At 46.9% G+C, this 16,007-nt stretch overlaps 1 protein-coding gene across 2 annotated transcripts; it reads left to right on the plus strand.

Moving 5' to 3' along the window:
* Nucleotides 1-4,136: 4,136 nt before the first annotated feature.
* Nucleotides 4,137-15,789, plus strand: Ndufv3 (NADH:ubiquinone oxidoreductase subunit V3). 2 transcript variants are annotated; one of them, XM_028767967.1, is made up of 4 exons: nucleotides 4,152-4,277; nucleotides 5,713-5,836; nucleotides 12,336-13,439; nucleotides 15,571-15,789. In XM_028767967.1, the coding sequence occupies exons 1-4, from the start codon at nucleotides 4,230-4,232 to the stop codon at nucleotides 15,711-15,713; spliced, it is 1,419 nt and encodes a 472-aa protein (XP_028623800.1). In that variant the 5' UTR covers nucleotides 4,152-4,229; the 3' UTR covers nucleotides 15,714-15,789. The 2 variants fall into 2 exon arrangements, with proteins under 2 accessions (XP_028623799.1, XP_028623800.1); XM_028767966.1 differs by lacking the exon at nucleotides 12,336-13,439 and having other exon boundaries at nucleotides 4,137-4,277.
* Nucleotides 15,790-16,007: the final 218 nt, after the last annotated feature.

The following is a 16,007-nucleotide window of genomic DNA, read 5'->3' on the forward strand; positions in this document are numbered from 1 at the left end:
ACATAAACACACACACATAAACACAAACACATAAATACATACATGAACACACACACATAAACACAAACATAAATACATACATAAACACACATACACATAAGCACACACATACACACATAAACGCACACATACACATAGACACACATACATAAATGCACACACACAAACACACATATACACATACCCTGCACACAATTGGGAAGGAATGGTGTTGGTGAGGACAGGGAAGTAATGGAGGGTGGACTTTATCAAAAACAAGTCATAGGCATGTGTGACATTCTCAATAAAATTATTACAAATAGAAGAGCCAGGCTGGGTGGCTCCAAATTCAAGGCCAGCCTGGTCTACATTTCAAATTCCAGGCTAGTCAAGGCTACATAGTGAGACCCTGCCTCAAGAAAAAAGAAAGAGGCGAAGGAGGAGACAGGAAGGAAAAGGAAGAAAAGGAGGAGAAAGAAAGAAAGAAAAACAGAAAGACAGAGAGAGAGAGAGAGAGAAAGAAAGACTGTAGAGGGATGGCTCAACAGTCCAGAGTGTGCACTGCACTTCCAGAACACCTGCATCCACAACAGGAAGCCCACAGCCTCACGGCTTCCTCTAAGTCCTCTTGCAGAGCATCTGATGCCCTCTTCTGCCTTCCATGAGCATGAATTCACATGCATGAATTAACACAGACACGTGCACACACACAATTTAAACATAAAAATAAATTTAAAACATATATCAAAACCAGCTGGGCGGTGGTGGCACATAGCTTTTAATTCCAGCACACTGGAGGAAGAAGCAGGCTTATCTCTGGGTTTCAGGACAGCCAGGACTACACAGAAAAACCTTGACTCCGAAGAAAAACCAAACAAACAAACAAACTCTAAACCATCAAATTAGCTACGGCTTCCTCCCTGGATCCTGTTATGTGCTGCTCTCAAATCATCAGCCCCCTGAGACAAGGCCTGCAAGAAATAATCCCTCTGGCAGCAGGTTCAGTTTTAGGATTTATACTTTGCCTGCGTCACCACCTCCTTCCTTTTTCCCCCAACCCTCCTCTTTCTCTCCTCCCTCATCACTAACTCCTCAGGTTCCTTCTCCTCCCACCTTCACATAATTGTTACAATTCAATTGTCCAATTCCCCCGGGGCCTGTGCTGGGATACTAATTAGGAAATAATTGAATGTATTAGACTGTTTGGAATAAAATTAGCATGTTTACACTGTACCCAAGGCCACCTTGGCTCTACCTCTAATGGCTTGCCCTTAGCTCAGTATTACCTTACATTATCCTTTAAGGACATAGACAGCATATTTAAAAATATCCTCACCGTGATATATGGGGTTCTGCTAGCATCATGAGATCTTTTAAAACTATGTTTCATAATTGTTCCTGTTGTCCACAGAGATGCAGTTTCTGTTTTTGTAAATTGCTCTTGCACCCAGCATTTCTTCCAAATTCTGTCATGAATTCTCATATCTTATTTCTCACTACCTCATGGGACAAGCTAGCTATCCCAGCATGTGGTCATCTGCCCTTGTAGAGGGAGGGGCCGCTGCAGGCTGCTCCTGGGGCTTCAGGTCAGCTGTGTGCCAGAATGTCCAGGGAGAGATACAAATCCACTGACAACGTGTTCTCCTCAACAGCTCCTGCCACTGTGGCCAACCCCACGGTGGTCCCTGTTTCCCACATTGTCTTTATGGTACCACCTAACCTCCACCACAAAGGAGATGGTGGCTTCCTGCTGTGGTGAATCTCTTCAGCATTTCTATCATGGTGTGTGCTCTGTTTAAACGTCTCTACTAAAATGCACATTAAAATTCAATCTTGAAGGTTAGAAAGATAACACAGGGGTTAAGAACATTACCTGCCCTCTCAGAGAACTCAAGGACAATTTTCAGGACGCAGGTGGCAGCTCACAACTAAGACTCCAGTTTCAGGAGATCTGTCGCCCTCTTTTGAACTTGGCAGGTACTGCATACACACGATGTGCAGTCATGCGTTCAGGCAATGTACCCATACACATAAAATAAAAATAAATAAATCATAACCAGGTGTGGTGCACATGAAGGGCAGAGGCAGGCAGGTCTCCGTGAGTTCAAAGCCAGCCTGATCTACATAGTGAGTTCTAGGATAGCCAGAGTTGCATGGTGAGACCCTGTCTTAAAAATAAATAAACACAGGCTGGAGAGATGGCTCAGCGGTTAAGAGCACTGGCTGCTCTTCCAGAGGTCCTGAGTTCAATTCCCAGCAACCACATGGCGGCTCACAACCATCTGTAATGGGATCAGTGTCCTCTTCTGGTGTGTCTGAAGACAGCGACAGTGTACTCATATACATTAAAAAAAAATCTTAAAAAAAAGAAAGAAACAAAAAAACAAATAAAGAAACAAACAAGGAAGAAGGGAAGGGCAGATTCATGAGAAAAGTAAGTTTAAGGGCAGCCTAGGCTACATAGGGAGACTTCATCTTAAAAAAAAAAAACCCTCCAAAGTCAACCAAGCCAATTACCCCCAAAACATCACACCTTTCTTATGAGAGTTACCAGGTTCCCACACGAACATTAAAAAGAAGGAACTTCCTTCAGAGTCCCTTCCCAGAGCTGCACCCATGATGATTAATTACTTCTCATGGGCCCACCTCTTTCTGCTTCTAGTTCCTCATCACTACCCTGGAGAGCAAGAGCTTCCAACTCATGAGCCCTCGGAGGGACAAATGCATACAGCTCTCCCACTGAGGAGTCTTTCCCTTGCGTTCGTTCTTCCATCTCCCAGTTCCTCTAATGTCTAAACTGGTCAGCTGTGAGAAATGGAGGTTTGGAGTCCCATGATCCTGCAGCTCCAACTCTGGTCCCACAAAGGAAAAGGACAGGAAGTACCTGTTCCCTTCAGTACTATTTACTCACCTGTAAAGCAAGCAAGTGTCCCCTGGAGACAAGATTAGGTGAAGAAGGACAATTCTGTTAGCATGCTGTTTGTGTCTTCTTCCTTTAGAGACAATGGACTGTGTTCTCACTGTTGTCTAGACTGCACCTGTTCTTTCTGCCTTCCTGAGCTCTGCCAAGGGCAAGGAGCTCTCGACGATGCCAGTTTATCTGGCCACCAGAGTGAGTTTCCAGATGTCTGTTATTCAGAGGCCCCCCTCCTCCATTTCCAGTCAACCTCAAGGGGTTTTGTAAAGCTGTACCGTTAGAATCTAGCTTCTTCTCAGCCCACAGTATCCATAGCAATGTCATGTCACAGAAACCTCTCCAATCCTCAGAGCTATAGGATGCTCCCACGTGGGCTGGCTCCAGTCTTCAGAGACCTGGGCTCTGTCTCTGGGGCCTGATCGCTCCTCGGAGCTCCTGCCATGCTGTTGTCCCCCTGCCTGCTTGTACCCAGCATTAATGCTCTATTAAATTTTTCTCCCCAATAATTCATTTCAGCATCCTGAACCCTTTCACTGACATTGAATTTTCCTTAGTGGAGATTGGAAGTGTAGACATATCCATCTGCGTGAAATACTTACTGTGCCCTGGGAAACATGTGGCAGGGGGCACCAATCAATCACTGGGAGGAAGATTTGATAACCAATAACACATACTACATAGCCTTGGAGTATTCTATGCCTTGGATATGAAGGTTCTCTGAAAAGCCTCGTGTGTTGAAGGCTTGGTCTCAAACTGTGTGAGGTTGGATGTGTGTATGTGTGTGCTTTCACTGATGAGTTTATCTACTGATTATAATCCTTACAGTTGATTTGTAAAGCACAGGCTGTCTTTGAGCTAGCCCTTCTGCTAGTATGATCACACCCAGCTTCTGACTTTTTCAAAGCCACGCCCCCTTCTGGGCAAGTGCACTACCACCGAGTTGTATCTCCAAGAAACAACAAACTCACAAAGATCTCACCAAACACAGAAGACTCTTAGAAACGCAAAGGACATGGTTCTAGCTGCGTAGTGTTGGTAGGTTGCTGACCAGAGTTAAGGGTGAGATCAGGGCAAGGCGGACAGGCCCCAATCGGAGGGGAGGGACTTCCAACAGAACCAGCCCAGGGGCGGACCCCGTGTGTTCCCACCCGGGATTGGTGGACTCAGTCGGGGGCGTGGCCTCTGGGGAGCCCGCCCAGAATGCGCGCGCAAACGCTTGGGCCCACCCTGGTGTGCGATTGGCGAACGTGGACGTGGGGCCGAGCCTCGGGTGGCGCGTGTGCACGCGCAGGTCACGTACCTAGGTGTGACCTCCGCGATTGGCGTCTGTGCCATGGCGTTCTCTCTCCTGCTGCGGGGAGGACGAGTCCGGGCGCTGAAGGTAAAGGGCGATCGGGCGAGACCTACCCGGCCCATAGCCTAACCCTTAGCTGCACCCGTGGGCTCGGTGCAGTGAGGAGTCCCCAGGGCCTGTGCTCACCCGACCTGGAGAGAAGGGTTTTCTCTGCAGGAGTGAAGCCGAGACTCCTTGGCTGTTTTATAAACGAAACTTGGCTTTCTCTGCAAAACCAGTGTTGGGGTTTGTTTGGGTTGGATTCGGTGGATGGAACCTAGAGCCCTGCGCTTGCTTGTCAAGAGCTGTCATTGAACCGGCCCCAAAGCAGGAAATGCTCACAGCAAAACAAAATACAGGTGACAGATAGCCCCCGTCGTCAGATCGGCGCTGTTTAGTTACTCCTTCAGTTATCTTGCTCCCAGTGATTTTTTTTTTCAGCGTGTATCGGTCCACATAATTTGTACACATGCGGAGACTCATCAGTATGGTTTTCCGGTTCTTTATCCTAGGATGTAGCACATACCTTAGCGGTTGCCGGCAGAATTACAGTAAGATTCTTCCAACATTGTAACACTTCTGAAGCAGTTATCTACATCGTATTTACTACTAGATAGTGTTTCTGCAACTTTACTAAGTGTAGGGAGATAATTTTGCAAAAAGAAACATAGTATTTTGTACAGTAACGAAATAATCAGTAAACTGGCTACCCTATCAAAGACTTAGGAGTCTTGGGCTGAGAACCAACTGGGCCTTGCATCCAGGATCCAGGCGTGAGGGTTGCAGTGGCCATCTAGGTGATGGCTGACGTCCAGAGGCCAGCACTTCCCTCCTCCCTTCTCCCTTCCCCATACTAACACAGGTCTGCCTAACTGAGGCTTTGCAGGACATGTGACAGCAAGAGCTTTTCTCAGCAGCCATCTGTCTCCCATCCACCTCCTACCCTCTGTGCCCCAGGTTTCTGCAGAACACAGGACCAGGCTCTTCTTCTCCAAGATATCCCGAAGCTTTGTATAACGAAGCTGACAAAGGTTTTTGTTTTTGTTTTGTTTTGTTTTTTGTTTTATGAGACAGGGTATCTCTGTGTAGTTCTGGCTATCCTGGAACTCACTCTGTAGACCAGTCTGGCCTCGAACTCAGAAATCCGCCTGTCTCTGCCTCCCAAGTGCTGGGATTAAAGACGTGCACCACCACTGCCCGGCCAGTTTTTATTTTTAATAAAAACTTTCCAAGTGTCTATTTTGGGAAATTACTGCAGAGATTAAGGAAATAAGGATGTTTGCATTTACCCAGATGCTAACAGTGATTTTCCTGGAACCAGGGTATATTTTTCTTGCAGCTTTTGGGTACTTTTTAGAGTATCCATAATTCCCATGTTACGAAGATTGTAATAAATGTGCCACATGAATATTAATATATATAACACTCACATTGTAATGGCTGTTATCAAGGCGAGTATCTTTCTTTGTCGACTCTTCCCCAGGCTGTGCTCCTGGAGGCAAGGGTGTTCCGAGGAGAACTGGCGTCTACGGTGCCCCTGTCTACTGAGTCAGAGAAGAGTAAAAAGGCGACAGGACCACATCCCACGACACAAAGTGTGCTCAAAGGTGAGATTTTAAAGATGGTGGGGCCAGGGGTGGGGGTCAAACAGTGCAAAGTCAATAGCATGAAATGAGATGGCCCAGCCACGTAACCTAAGACTCCAGCTCATAATTAGATGGAGGATTGGACCACATCTGTGGTGGCAAAGGCCTTGACTCTGTGTTAGCTCTAGATGTGGAATAGTGCTTCCTAAAAGACCAACCCAACAGGGAGAGCAGAAGGGCTCTGGCATTTTCAAGGCCCTCAGGAACACACCCTAGTGTGAACACACCCACCTTACTCCCCTTCCCTGGTTTCTGGCTTTTCCTGACTCCCCAAGACTCTGGTCTTGAGTTTTTCCTGGTGTGCCCCATCACCATCTGAGGGGGGCATCATGACCTCGGGGAAGGAGTTAGGAGCCCCCAATTTCTGCTGTGCTACACTCAGCTGGGGCCCAGTTGGTGTCCAGCTCTCTTCAAAATCATTTTGATTTCTGTTACATTTTCCCCCTCTCTGAATGCCAGCGTAGGATGGCCTCACGCCCAGCAAGCTGAATTGTGGTGCATTTTAAATGCTGCTTTTCTGAGGATAATTGTATTTCCTATGCCTTGCTCCTTTTTTTTTAATGATTTGTGTATGGGGTCCATTGAATTTCGTTTCTTTTTCTTTTTCTTTTTTTTTTTTTAAGATTTGTTTATTTGTTTATTTTATGTATGTGAGTATACGATCCCTGTCCTCAGATACCCAGCAGAGGGCATCAGATCCCATTTCAGATGGTTGTGAGCCACCATGTGGTTGCTGGGAGTGGAACTCAGGACCTCTGGAAGAGCAGTCAGTGCTCTTAACCGCTGAGCCATCTCTCCAGCCCAAATTTAGTTTCTTAATTCATGAAGCCCTGATCTACCCTTGAACAAGTGTGCAGAGCCGCCTCCTGGCAGATCTTCCGTCCTAACATGAGATTGGGGAGTAGTCATTGAATCTAGTCTTAATTTCACTAATATAGCATTCCCTCTGCTTGAGGGTGTGAAGCCACAGAGATTCCTTTGTTTTCTCCCTGCCTGGGTACTGAGCATCAGTAAGTGTTAAATGCTCGCACTGTTAGTACCCGCCCACAGTGCTCTACACACACACCTCTGTCAGTTCCATAGTAAAGGTATCCTGGCCTGAATTCCAGAGGGATGTGATTCAGTTCTGCCTATACCTGCCTGATTTTTAAAATACAGTCCTCGTCTTCTTTTGGATGCATTGAAAAACAGAAATCATGCTGGGCGGTGGTGGCGCATGCCTTTAATCCCAGCACTTGGGAGGCAGAGATAGGCGGATTTCTAAGTTCAAGAGTTCGAGGCCAGCCTGGTCTATAGAGTGAGTTCCAGGACAGGCAGGGCTACACAGAGAAACCCTGTCTCGGAAAAAAAAAAAAAAAAAGAAAGAAAGAAAGAAAGACAGAAATCTTAAGACAGGGGCTGGAGAGATGGCTCAGCGGTTAAGAGCACTGACTGCTCTTCCAGGGGTCCTGAGTTCAAATCCCAGCAACCACATGGTGGCTCACAACCATCTGTAGTGAGATTGGATGCCCTCTTCTGGTGTGTCTGAAGACAGCTACAGTGTACTCATAAATAAAATAAATAAATAAATCTTTAATTAAAAAAAAAGAAATCTTAAAACACAGACGCTGTTTAAAACAACATCAAAACATATAATCCCAGTATACTTAAGAAATGCCTGCAACAAGAGTGTCAGTTAAGTTGTGTGCCATATATAGCCTGGGCTTTTTTATTGCGTGCTGTGGATTGAACCCAGGGCTTTGCACAGCCTGGATTGCTTGTGACTGCTTACTGGTGAGTAACTAGGATGGCAATATTAACTGTGTCCTCTTTTCTGGTGGATTTTTAAGTTATGTCATAATCCTATTTTCTAGATACATGATTTTAGACTATGTAAGTTTTAGGACCCACAAGCCTTCTATATAAAAACAGATGTCTGTGTGGATAGAAGTGATGTCATCCTGGGAAGGTTTGGGAAGGGAGACCTGGCCTGGGAGTTGACCTTGGAGTCCCAGTAAGTTCCTGGCTCTCCGCAGCTATCTGAGCCTGCAGCTTTGTGACCTCCCTGGGTGCTACGGGCTTGAAGAAGCTGAGGTGTGTGCACACACACTCAATCGCCAAGCAGGCTCATCCACTTTGTAAATGGCAGTGTACTTCAGAGTGGAATATGTTCTTCAGAAATAAATTGTCTTCTGTGTATATTACACTTGTATATTCTAATTTCAAATAATTTCTGGGGCTGGAGAGATGGCTCAGCGGTTAAGAGCACTGACTACTCTTCCAGAGGTCCTGAGTTCAATTCCCAGTGACTGCTTGGTGGCTCACAACCATCTGTAATGGGATCCGATGCCCTCCTTCTGGTGTGTGTCTGACGACAACTACAGTGTATACGTATACATAAAGTAAAGAAATAAGTCTTAAAAAAATAATTTCTGTACAGAAAAGAAGAACTCATGCTTCCTAAGTTATCCACATGTGGGCCTGTGTTTTCCCTTGATGTGCCAGGGAGTAGAAACCATCTCAGCGAGAGTGGCTTTGGGAGTCCCTGGGGCTCTCTGCATCTGCATCTCTTAGTCCCCAGCCACTGGGAGTGAGTGGGTCAGGGCCACCCTCGGGGGCAATATTTTCTGCCCTACTCTGGAGGCTCCCATTTTTTAGCCCGAGCTTCCTTCCTGAGGAAAGTGCTGCTACACAGCGGTAACAGGTTGCTTCCGCAGGCCCTGCATGAAGACATGGGCCTGGGTTTTCTTTGCTGTTTGTTGAATCCCGTCACCAGTGCACATTGTACAGACCTATAAGGTACTGGCTGAGCAATTTTCACATTGTATTCTGTCAGTTTGGTCTTTTGTTTTTTGTTTTTCCAGTTTTTCCAGATCCTGCCTTGTAGTACAGGTTGGTCTTGAACTCCGATCCTCTGGGGTGCTCCGGGGGGGTCGGGGATTACAAGTGTGGGCCATCACACCTTGCTTTTGTGTAGCTCTTATAAAGAGTCTAAAGCCAAAGTTGGTTCTCCATTTAGGTTCCAGCCCAGGTTTAAAAGTGTGTAGTTTCTAAAACTGGAGGTTAAATATATTAACCACAGCCACGGGGTGAAAGGGGCGGGGTATGAACACTTCTTACACATTACCCCCCTCACCTCTTACTAATGAGGAGCTAAGAGAGAGAGGTTTGCTTTCAACTTTGACATTCTGGCCCATGGTCTATATTTCAATATTACTGTCTTACTTCTGGGGTTGGGGGAGGGGGTAGATCTAGATTCTCCTGATTTATTTTTTATTTTTTAAACTTTACACATGTGTCATCCTAAGCCTATGAAATCTGAATGATCTCGCTCTTCCAGCCATGTTTAAAATACCGTTTGTGAGGGTGCTTTGTTTCCTGGGTTAGTTTTAAAAACCATTGGCACTAATAGATTTAGGATTGCTAATTTGTTTTATCATTTCTACACTTTTTATTTATTTATTATTTGGATATGTGTCTGTGTCATTGTGCGGCTATGCATACATGAATGCAGTGCCTATAAAGGACAGAAGGGGGCGGTGGGTCTACTGTGAGCCACCCAGCATGGATGCAGGGAACTGAACTGCACAGCAGCCTTTGGTTCTTTGACTGAAAGCCTGAAGACTCTGTTCTCCATTTTCAGCCAGAGATTCAGAAATTCGAGTTGTGTCTCTCGAGGGGAGATGGCGTGGTCACAGGTTGGCACCATTAGACAGTATTCATAGACTTGGTTGTGTGTAGGCTGCCGTGGTCCCCTTCTGTGATCTGAGAGGAGACGGCAGGAGTCTGGGGTAGGCGACATGGGTCCTGTTAGGCTGTTTGTTAAGGAAAGCCAGTCTGTAGCTAAAGGGCCGTGAGCAGATATAACATCCTGTGTCCATACACCAAGTGGGCTTCCCGGAGGCCACGTTCACCTTCTGTGACCTACACCACTGGTGAATTTAGACTTGCTGTGGATGCCGGTTAGTGGTGGCAACTGAGGCTCAAAGATGAGGGCAGGATAGAACTGACCCCCCTCCATCAAAAGCAAAAAAAAATAGCTCCTCTGTTAGCCTTTCCCTGGAATCCTTCCTGTAACCAATGAGGAGATGAACGGGCAGTCCTTCTCGTTCCGAAATGCCCTGAAGTCTCTTTGTCAAGCCAGTCTGCCTGTCTGGAATGTTCTTTCTGTTTTGGTAGGTAAATAATCTACAGTGTATGTTTGTATGTTTTTATTCTCTCTCTCTCTGTCTCTCTCTGTCTCTGTGTGTGTGTGTGTGTGTGTGTGTGTGTGTGTGTGTGTGTGTGTGTGTGTTGAGGGGGGAGCTGTTGAACCAAGGGCCTTGCATATACTCAGCACATGCTGTATCACTAAGCTACACCTCAGTCCCAATAATGTAACTTTGTAACTCTTTACAACCTTCTAAGTTCCCAAGGGCTACGGTAGTACTCACTGGTAGTTTGTCTAGTATGCTCAAGGCCCTAGGTCCAATCCCGAGAACAAGAACAAAACCCCAAATCCTCACCATATCTTGGAAGAGTCAGTTCATCATTTTGATATTCAAAGTAGCCACCTGAGAGCTTTATTTATTTATTTTAATTGAGATAGAGTCTTTTCTCAATTAGCCCAGGCTAGTTTCAGACTTGCTGTGTAGCTGAGGGTGACCTTGAACTTAAGAGCCTCCTGCCTCTACCTCCTCCAGAATACTCTGGACCACCACACCAGCTTGAATGCAGTGCTGGGTTGGAGCTGAGGGCCCTGTGCGTACTGAGCTAGCACAGTGCCAACTGAACCATACCCCACCCTCAGGCCATCTCCTATTTGTAAGAGTCAGGCTCAGAAAACTACCAGTGATGTACACCATGGGCTAGCTGGCTTAGGAACTGGGAATTCTGGGCTATGCCGTTGTGTCATGGAGAGAACAAGTGTACGCCACCCCTCTCTGCCGAGCAATGGTCTGGAGCTGTGTGTTCTGAGTTACCGTGTCCATTCCTACTCTAGGTGCCCAGGGCTGGTTTCAGCTATCACACTGCTCTGGCTCTGGTCACTTCCCTTCACAGTGCCTGTCACTCTTTCTCTGGTTTGAGAAACTTCACTTTCCTTGGTTCCTACTCTACCAGGTAGTCATAGGTTCTTGGCCCCTTGTGTGGGTACCACCATGATAAGATGGGTAAGAGAGGCCTAATCCTACCATAGAGGGGCCTGATCCTACCATAGAGGGGCCTGATCCTACCATAGAGGGGCCTGATTCTACCATAGAGGGGCCTGATCCTACCATAGAGGGGCCTGATCCTACCATAGAGGGGCCTGATTCTACCATAGAGGGGCCTGATCCTACCATGGAGGAGGAGGAAGGCACTTTTAGAATATATGTAGCTAGCCCTGTCTTAAGGACCCTGTACATCTGCTTATCTGGAGAGTGTTCGGTTCCACTTCATGCTCAGAGGGTAATTTACCATTTTAACAACTTGTCTTGTGTTTTCCCTCTGATGCGTACAGTTAGAAAAATTGGCAACTGGGAAGACTAAATGAAATTAGCTTTAATGTGATTTTTTTTTTTTTTTTGCTCTTTTATAAATGACCATGAAGTGTAAGATTTTTCTGTTAGAACTTATCCTGTACGCTGGGCAGTGGTGGCGCACACCTCTAATCCCGGCACTTGGGAGGCAGAGGCAGGCAGATTTCTGAGTTTGAGGCCAGCCTGGTCTACAGAGTGAGTTCCAGGACAGCCAGGGCTACACAGAGAAACCCTGTCTCAGAAAGAAAAAAAAAAAAAAAAAGAACTTATCCTGTTGGGCTTTTTCTTTTCACTTGTTTGTGTGTGCAGTTTAACATCTGTTTCCAGTGATATGTGTGGTATTAAATTATTTTAGACTTTCGGGTTTTGTAAAAACTTGTTTTCTTGGCTGAAGAAGTCCCCACGTGACCTGTGTGATTTTTTTTTTTTTTTGAGGACTTTTCTTCCTTTTTAGGGCAGCTTTACTTGAAAAGCTGTCGACACTCCCTCCCTCCTACTGACTTCTCACAGGGATGTGCCAAGCAGACTCTTGTCTAGACCTCTGCTGTTTTGTTCAAGAAGGTCAAACTCTGAACTTGTTAATATAAGAGAAGCACCGGATACTCGAGTGGTGTTAGCGCCTCAGGAAACCATGCATTTGTAAAACCTTTGTAGTGGACAGAAAATGTCTGCATTAGAGTTTACCTGTTGTAAATCTGAGTGGGATCGTTTAAGAATACCTGTCCTCTGGAAAGCAATGTGTGTGAGAAACGAGTCAGTTTGCCGCTCTTGTTGGCGAGAAAGCTCCTCCCTGAAGGTTCCGCTCCTCACAGGCTGGTCTGCCCACTCCTGCTGCCCCGGCGTTGGGGGAGAGGTTCCTGGAACCTACTATGTGTCAGTTACCTGGACAGCGTTATAACGTAATACACTGGTACGCAATGCAATGTCTATGGCTTTGAGTTGTTCCTTAAATAACAAGTGTTCCTCTTTATACCGTTTCCCAGATGTGGGGGCAGAGGAGAGGGGCAAGCTCCTAGCCACGCCCACAGCAGCGGCACTGTCCAAAAGCTCACCTCCACCCGGTTCTCACCCATCAGTGGAGAGCGCAGGTGGGGCTGTCGTGGGCCCACACCCTGGTGGCAGCCAGCTGCTCACAGATGAAGGGCTTCCGAAGCATTTGTCAAGAAAGACTTTGGTAGCGTTTCCTCAGAAAGTTATGCCTCCACCCCAAGCATGGGGTTCTGACTCAGAGGCTCGACGGCATGTGAAGAAAGTGACAGGAGATTCGTCCTCATCTTCCTCATCCAGCTCCTCAGATTCAGACTCTGATGGAGAGGAACGTGACTCAGACGTTGGTCCCCCAGTGGCAAGCAAAGGCAAGGCAGAGTTTTCTAAACCAGAGGCCTCCCATCCCTTAAAGAATGGAGCCCCAAAAATCAAAGTTTCTGCAAAAGAGAAGGCCAAGGTCCAAAAGCCACACACAGATGTCACCTACCCAGAGAAGTCCCTGCAGCCTAAGAAGAAAGGGACCTTCACCAAGCCTGTAGAAGACAGCAAAGAAACCAGATCCAAGCCCCTGACATCCAGGCCACAGTCCAGTGAGACTTTGGAGCAAAACATGAAGGAAGAACCCCAGCAGGGGAAACCAAGACCAGACAAGACTGGAAAGGAAAGCACAAAGCCATCTGAAGCTGAAGGAATCTTACCCGGCCACAAGAGAACCAGAGTATCCACACAGCCCACTCGTGGGCCAATGCCCACAACGCAAACAGGAGAGGCCAGCGCAGAACACCCGCCAGCCACTGCCCCCGGGACAGGAGCTAGACATCCAGAACTGAAAGTGCCAGAGCCCGAATGGAAGACCACTTCTCCCCTGGTCAGAAAAGAAAGCCTGGAGAAGCAGGTGCCAGAAGGATGCGCCCAGGCCGTGGAGACGACCTTGGAAGATCCAAAACTAGTGAGATATCCGGAGACAGTTCCTGTTCAGGAGAAGGATGCCTCTGAAGAGAGCACCAGACCACTGCTGGAGGAAAAGCTTCAGGTGGCAGCCGGTGAAGCCCCGCCCACTGATGCTGGCACACCCCAGGAAGCCCCTGCCGACACACAGGGTACACCTTGCCTTAGCTCAGACTCTCCTTGTCCTTTAGGGTGTATAGATCGTAAAGAACCCTCTTGAGTTTCTGTGTGTTTAGAAAGGAACATCTTTTTCTTTTTCTGAGTGGAAAGTAGCAGAAATCCTGTGGTGCTCTCATAGGTCAGGAGCAGCAGTCAGACAGCAGTGATAGCCCTCCGGTGGACTGAACTAGATGGGTACCTTAGTGAACTGAAGGGGGTGGTAACAGGCAGGCAACCATGGACAGCAGCTGAGGGCTTTTCTCAGCCCAATAGGCTGTATAATTTAATACATTGAGTTTTTAATGAGGGGCTTTTAAAGGGAGACTGTACTTCTATCATACTCAGTGGTCTTGCACACGTGTGACACGCTCTGGGCAGCTCTCTGGGAAACAGGAGTTCTTTGATTTTAGAATCTGCAGTTCCCGTGTCCTCCTTAAGATGGCAGCATCGCTAAGGGGCCTTCCTGCACCTGTGAGTCCTTCCCAGCCACGCCCCCTCCTCGCCTAATTTGCATCATCCCGGTGTGCTAACTATCGCTCTTCCAGGATGTTTACAGCACTTATGTTTTCTTCCTTTTCCATTTCTCCTTCAGTAACGTGCCAGGTACCAGTGCATGCCAGACTTCTAAGACCTCAGGACCTGCCTTTCCTACCCTGTTGCAGTTTTCAAACTTGGGATTTCTAGGTTGTCTCTCTCTGGGAAACAATCACGACTCACAGGGCTGCAGGTGTAGCTTAATTTGGTGCTTAGCCAGACAATAAGGTTTTGGGCTCAGTTTCCAGCACTGCAGAAACAAAAACTTGCCTCTCCTCTAACTCCCAGCTCTCTTTGCTGGCAACTGAGGCTCACAAAGTAGTCCTTGCACAAAGCCCCTTGCTTACAGGTGGGCTGTTACTGATAGAGTTTATAACCTTTGCGGATCGAGCCCATCAGTTGTGACCTCCCCTGCGATAACTGTAATCTGTGGCTTTGAAGGTACACCTTCCACGCACTGAAGACCTTTAGCTTGCTGAGGAAGAGAAGATGGCGGCTCTATAAGACATCCTTTTGTCCTTCCTTCCTTCCTTCTTCCCTTCCTTCCTTGAAATTAAAATAGGAGAAACAGCTTTTGGATTTAGAATAGAGAAATAATGTATTTGAGTTGGTGGGGTTGTTTGTTTTTGCGCCATGCAGTGTGAGTAGAAACAGAGGCAGCTCTACCGACTCGATTCCTAGAGAGCCAAGAATAGTCTCATGGCAGACCTTGCCCCGTGGCTCCCGCCCGCTTTGCTTTGTCTCCTGCCTTGTTGCGCTTGTGTTGTGAAAAGAGCCCCGTCCTTTTGCTTTAGTCCCACGCTTTGAATTTTAAGATTATCAAGAACTTAGGTGTATAGATTTAATTTTTCCCATTTAAGATAAAAAGAAATTAGGGGTTTTTTCCCCCTATGGTTTGGAAGATAACAATTTTCTTTAAAGAGTTAAAATGTCAAAGCTGTGGTTCCTTCCGGGTTCCCATGCTCCTTTTCACCATTATTGCCATTATTGTAACACTCGGGTCCTCTCATGTCTGGGCATGTGTATTTCCATCACAGACAGACATCCGAAAAATGTGATTTCTCTCCTGTGTATTTTTTTACATGACCTAGGAGTCCATCCATAATTCCAGATCCTTCCAAATGCATAGTGCGAGCCCAGGGCCTAGAAATACACGAAAGAAGGGCAAGGTACTGCGATCTGGTATAAGAAACGAAGCAGCCTTGTCCTGTCCCATCTCAGAGATGTTAGACTCCACCATTTTATTAACAACAACAACAACAACAAAAAAACCAGAGTCATGTGTCTCCTGGCAGGCTTGTGCCACTATCTTGGGGAAGGTTTCTGTGGCCGGGTTAGAGTTTTTATGGCGACAGCAATGCCGCCACGTGCTTTGTAATTGTACTCAGCTGGTAAGACGGACCATAAGCTTCAGCATAAATTTTCAGGTGACTCTTTTACACTGCTCTTGAAGATACAGGGCTCTCAAGGTCCCCTGTCTTCTAGTTAGAGTGCTCACGTGCTATTAACCGGTGGTGTGGAGACTTCTGCTTCCTTAGCGCCCAAGCAGACATATGTCTCTGACAGCTGTCCTGTCACCTTTCTCTACAGAGCCGGAGCCGACCGACACTACCACCTACAAGAACCTGCAGCATCATGACTACAGCACATACACCTTCCTAGACCTGAACATGGAACTCTCCAAGTTCAGGCTGCCACAGCCGTCTTCGGGACGAGAGTCACCTCGGCACTGAGCTCAGTTTCAGGGCAGACCCCCATGTCGGTCCCGTGAATTCTTGCCTGTGAGAATAAAAGTCAGAGTCACAAAGCTCTCGGTATGTGGTCATTTCCCTCTCGCATCCCCCGGAGAATGAATTAGTGACACCCTGGTTACTTGTATAGCCTATGGGATTGGGTGGCATCTTTCAGGGGGTCACGGTGAAGTGTTCACGGATTCTTCCCAGTTAGAATCTGTAGCTCCTGGAGACATTAAACTACATCATTCCTAACAAGGCGAGAAGGACGTCGTCTATTGCAGAACACACTTA

This window comes from Grammomys surdaster, unplaced genomic scaffold, assembly GCF_004785775.1.
Source record: "Grammomys surdaster isolate TR1022 unplaced genomic scaffold, NIH_TR_1.0 183, whole genome shotgun sequence".
NCBI lineage: Eukaryota > Metazoa > Chordata > Mammalia > Rodentia > Muridae > Grammomys > Grammomys surdaster.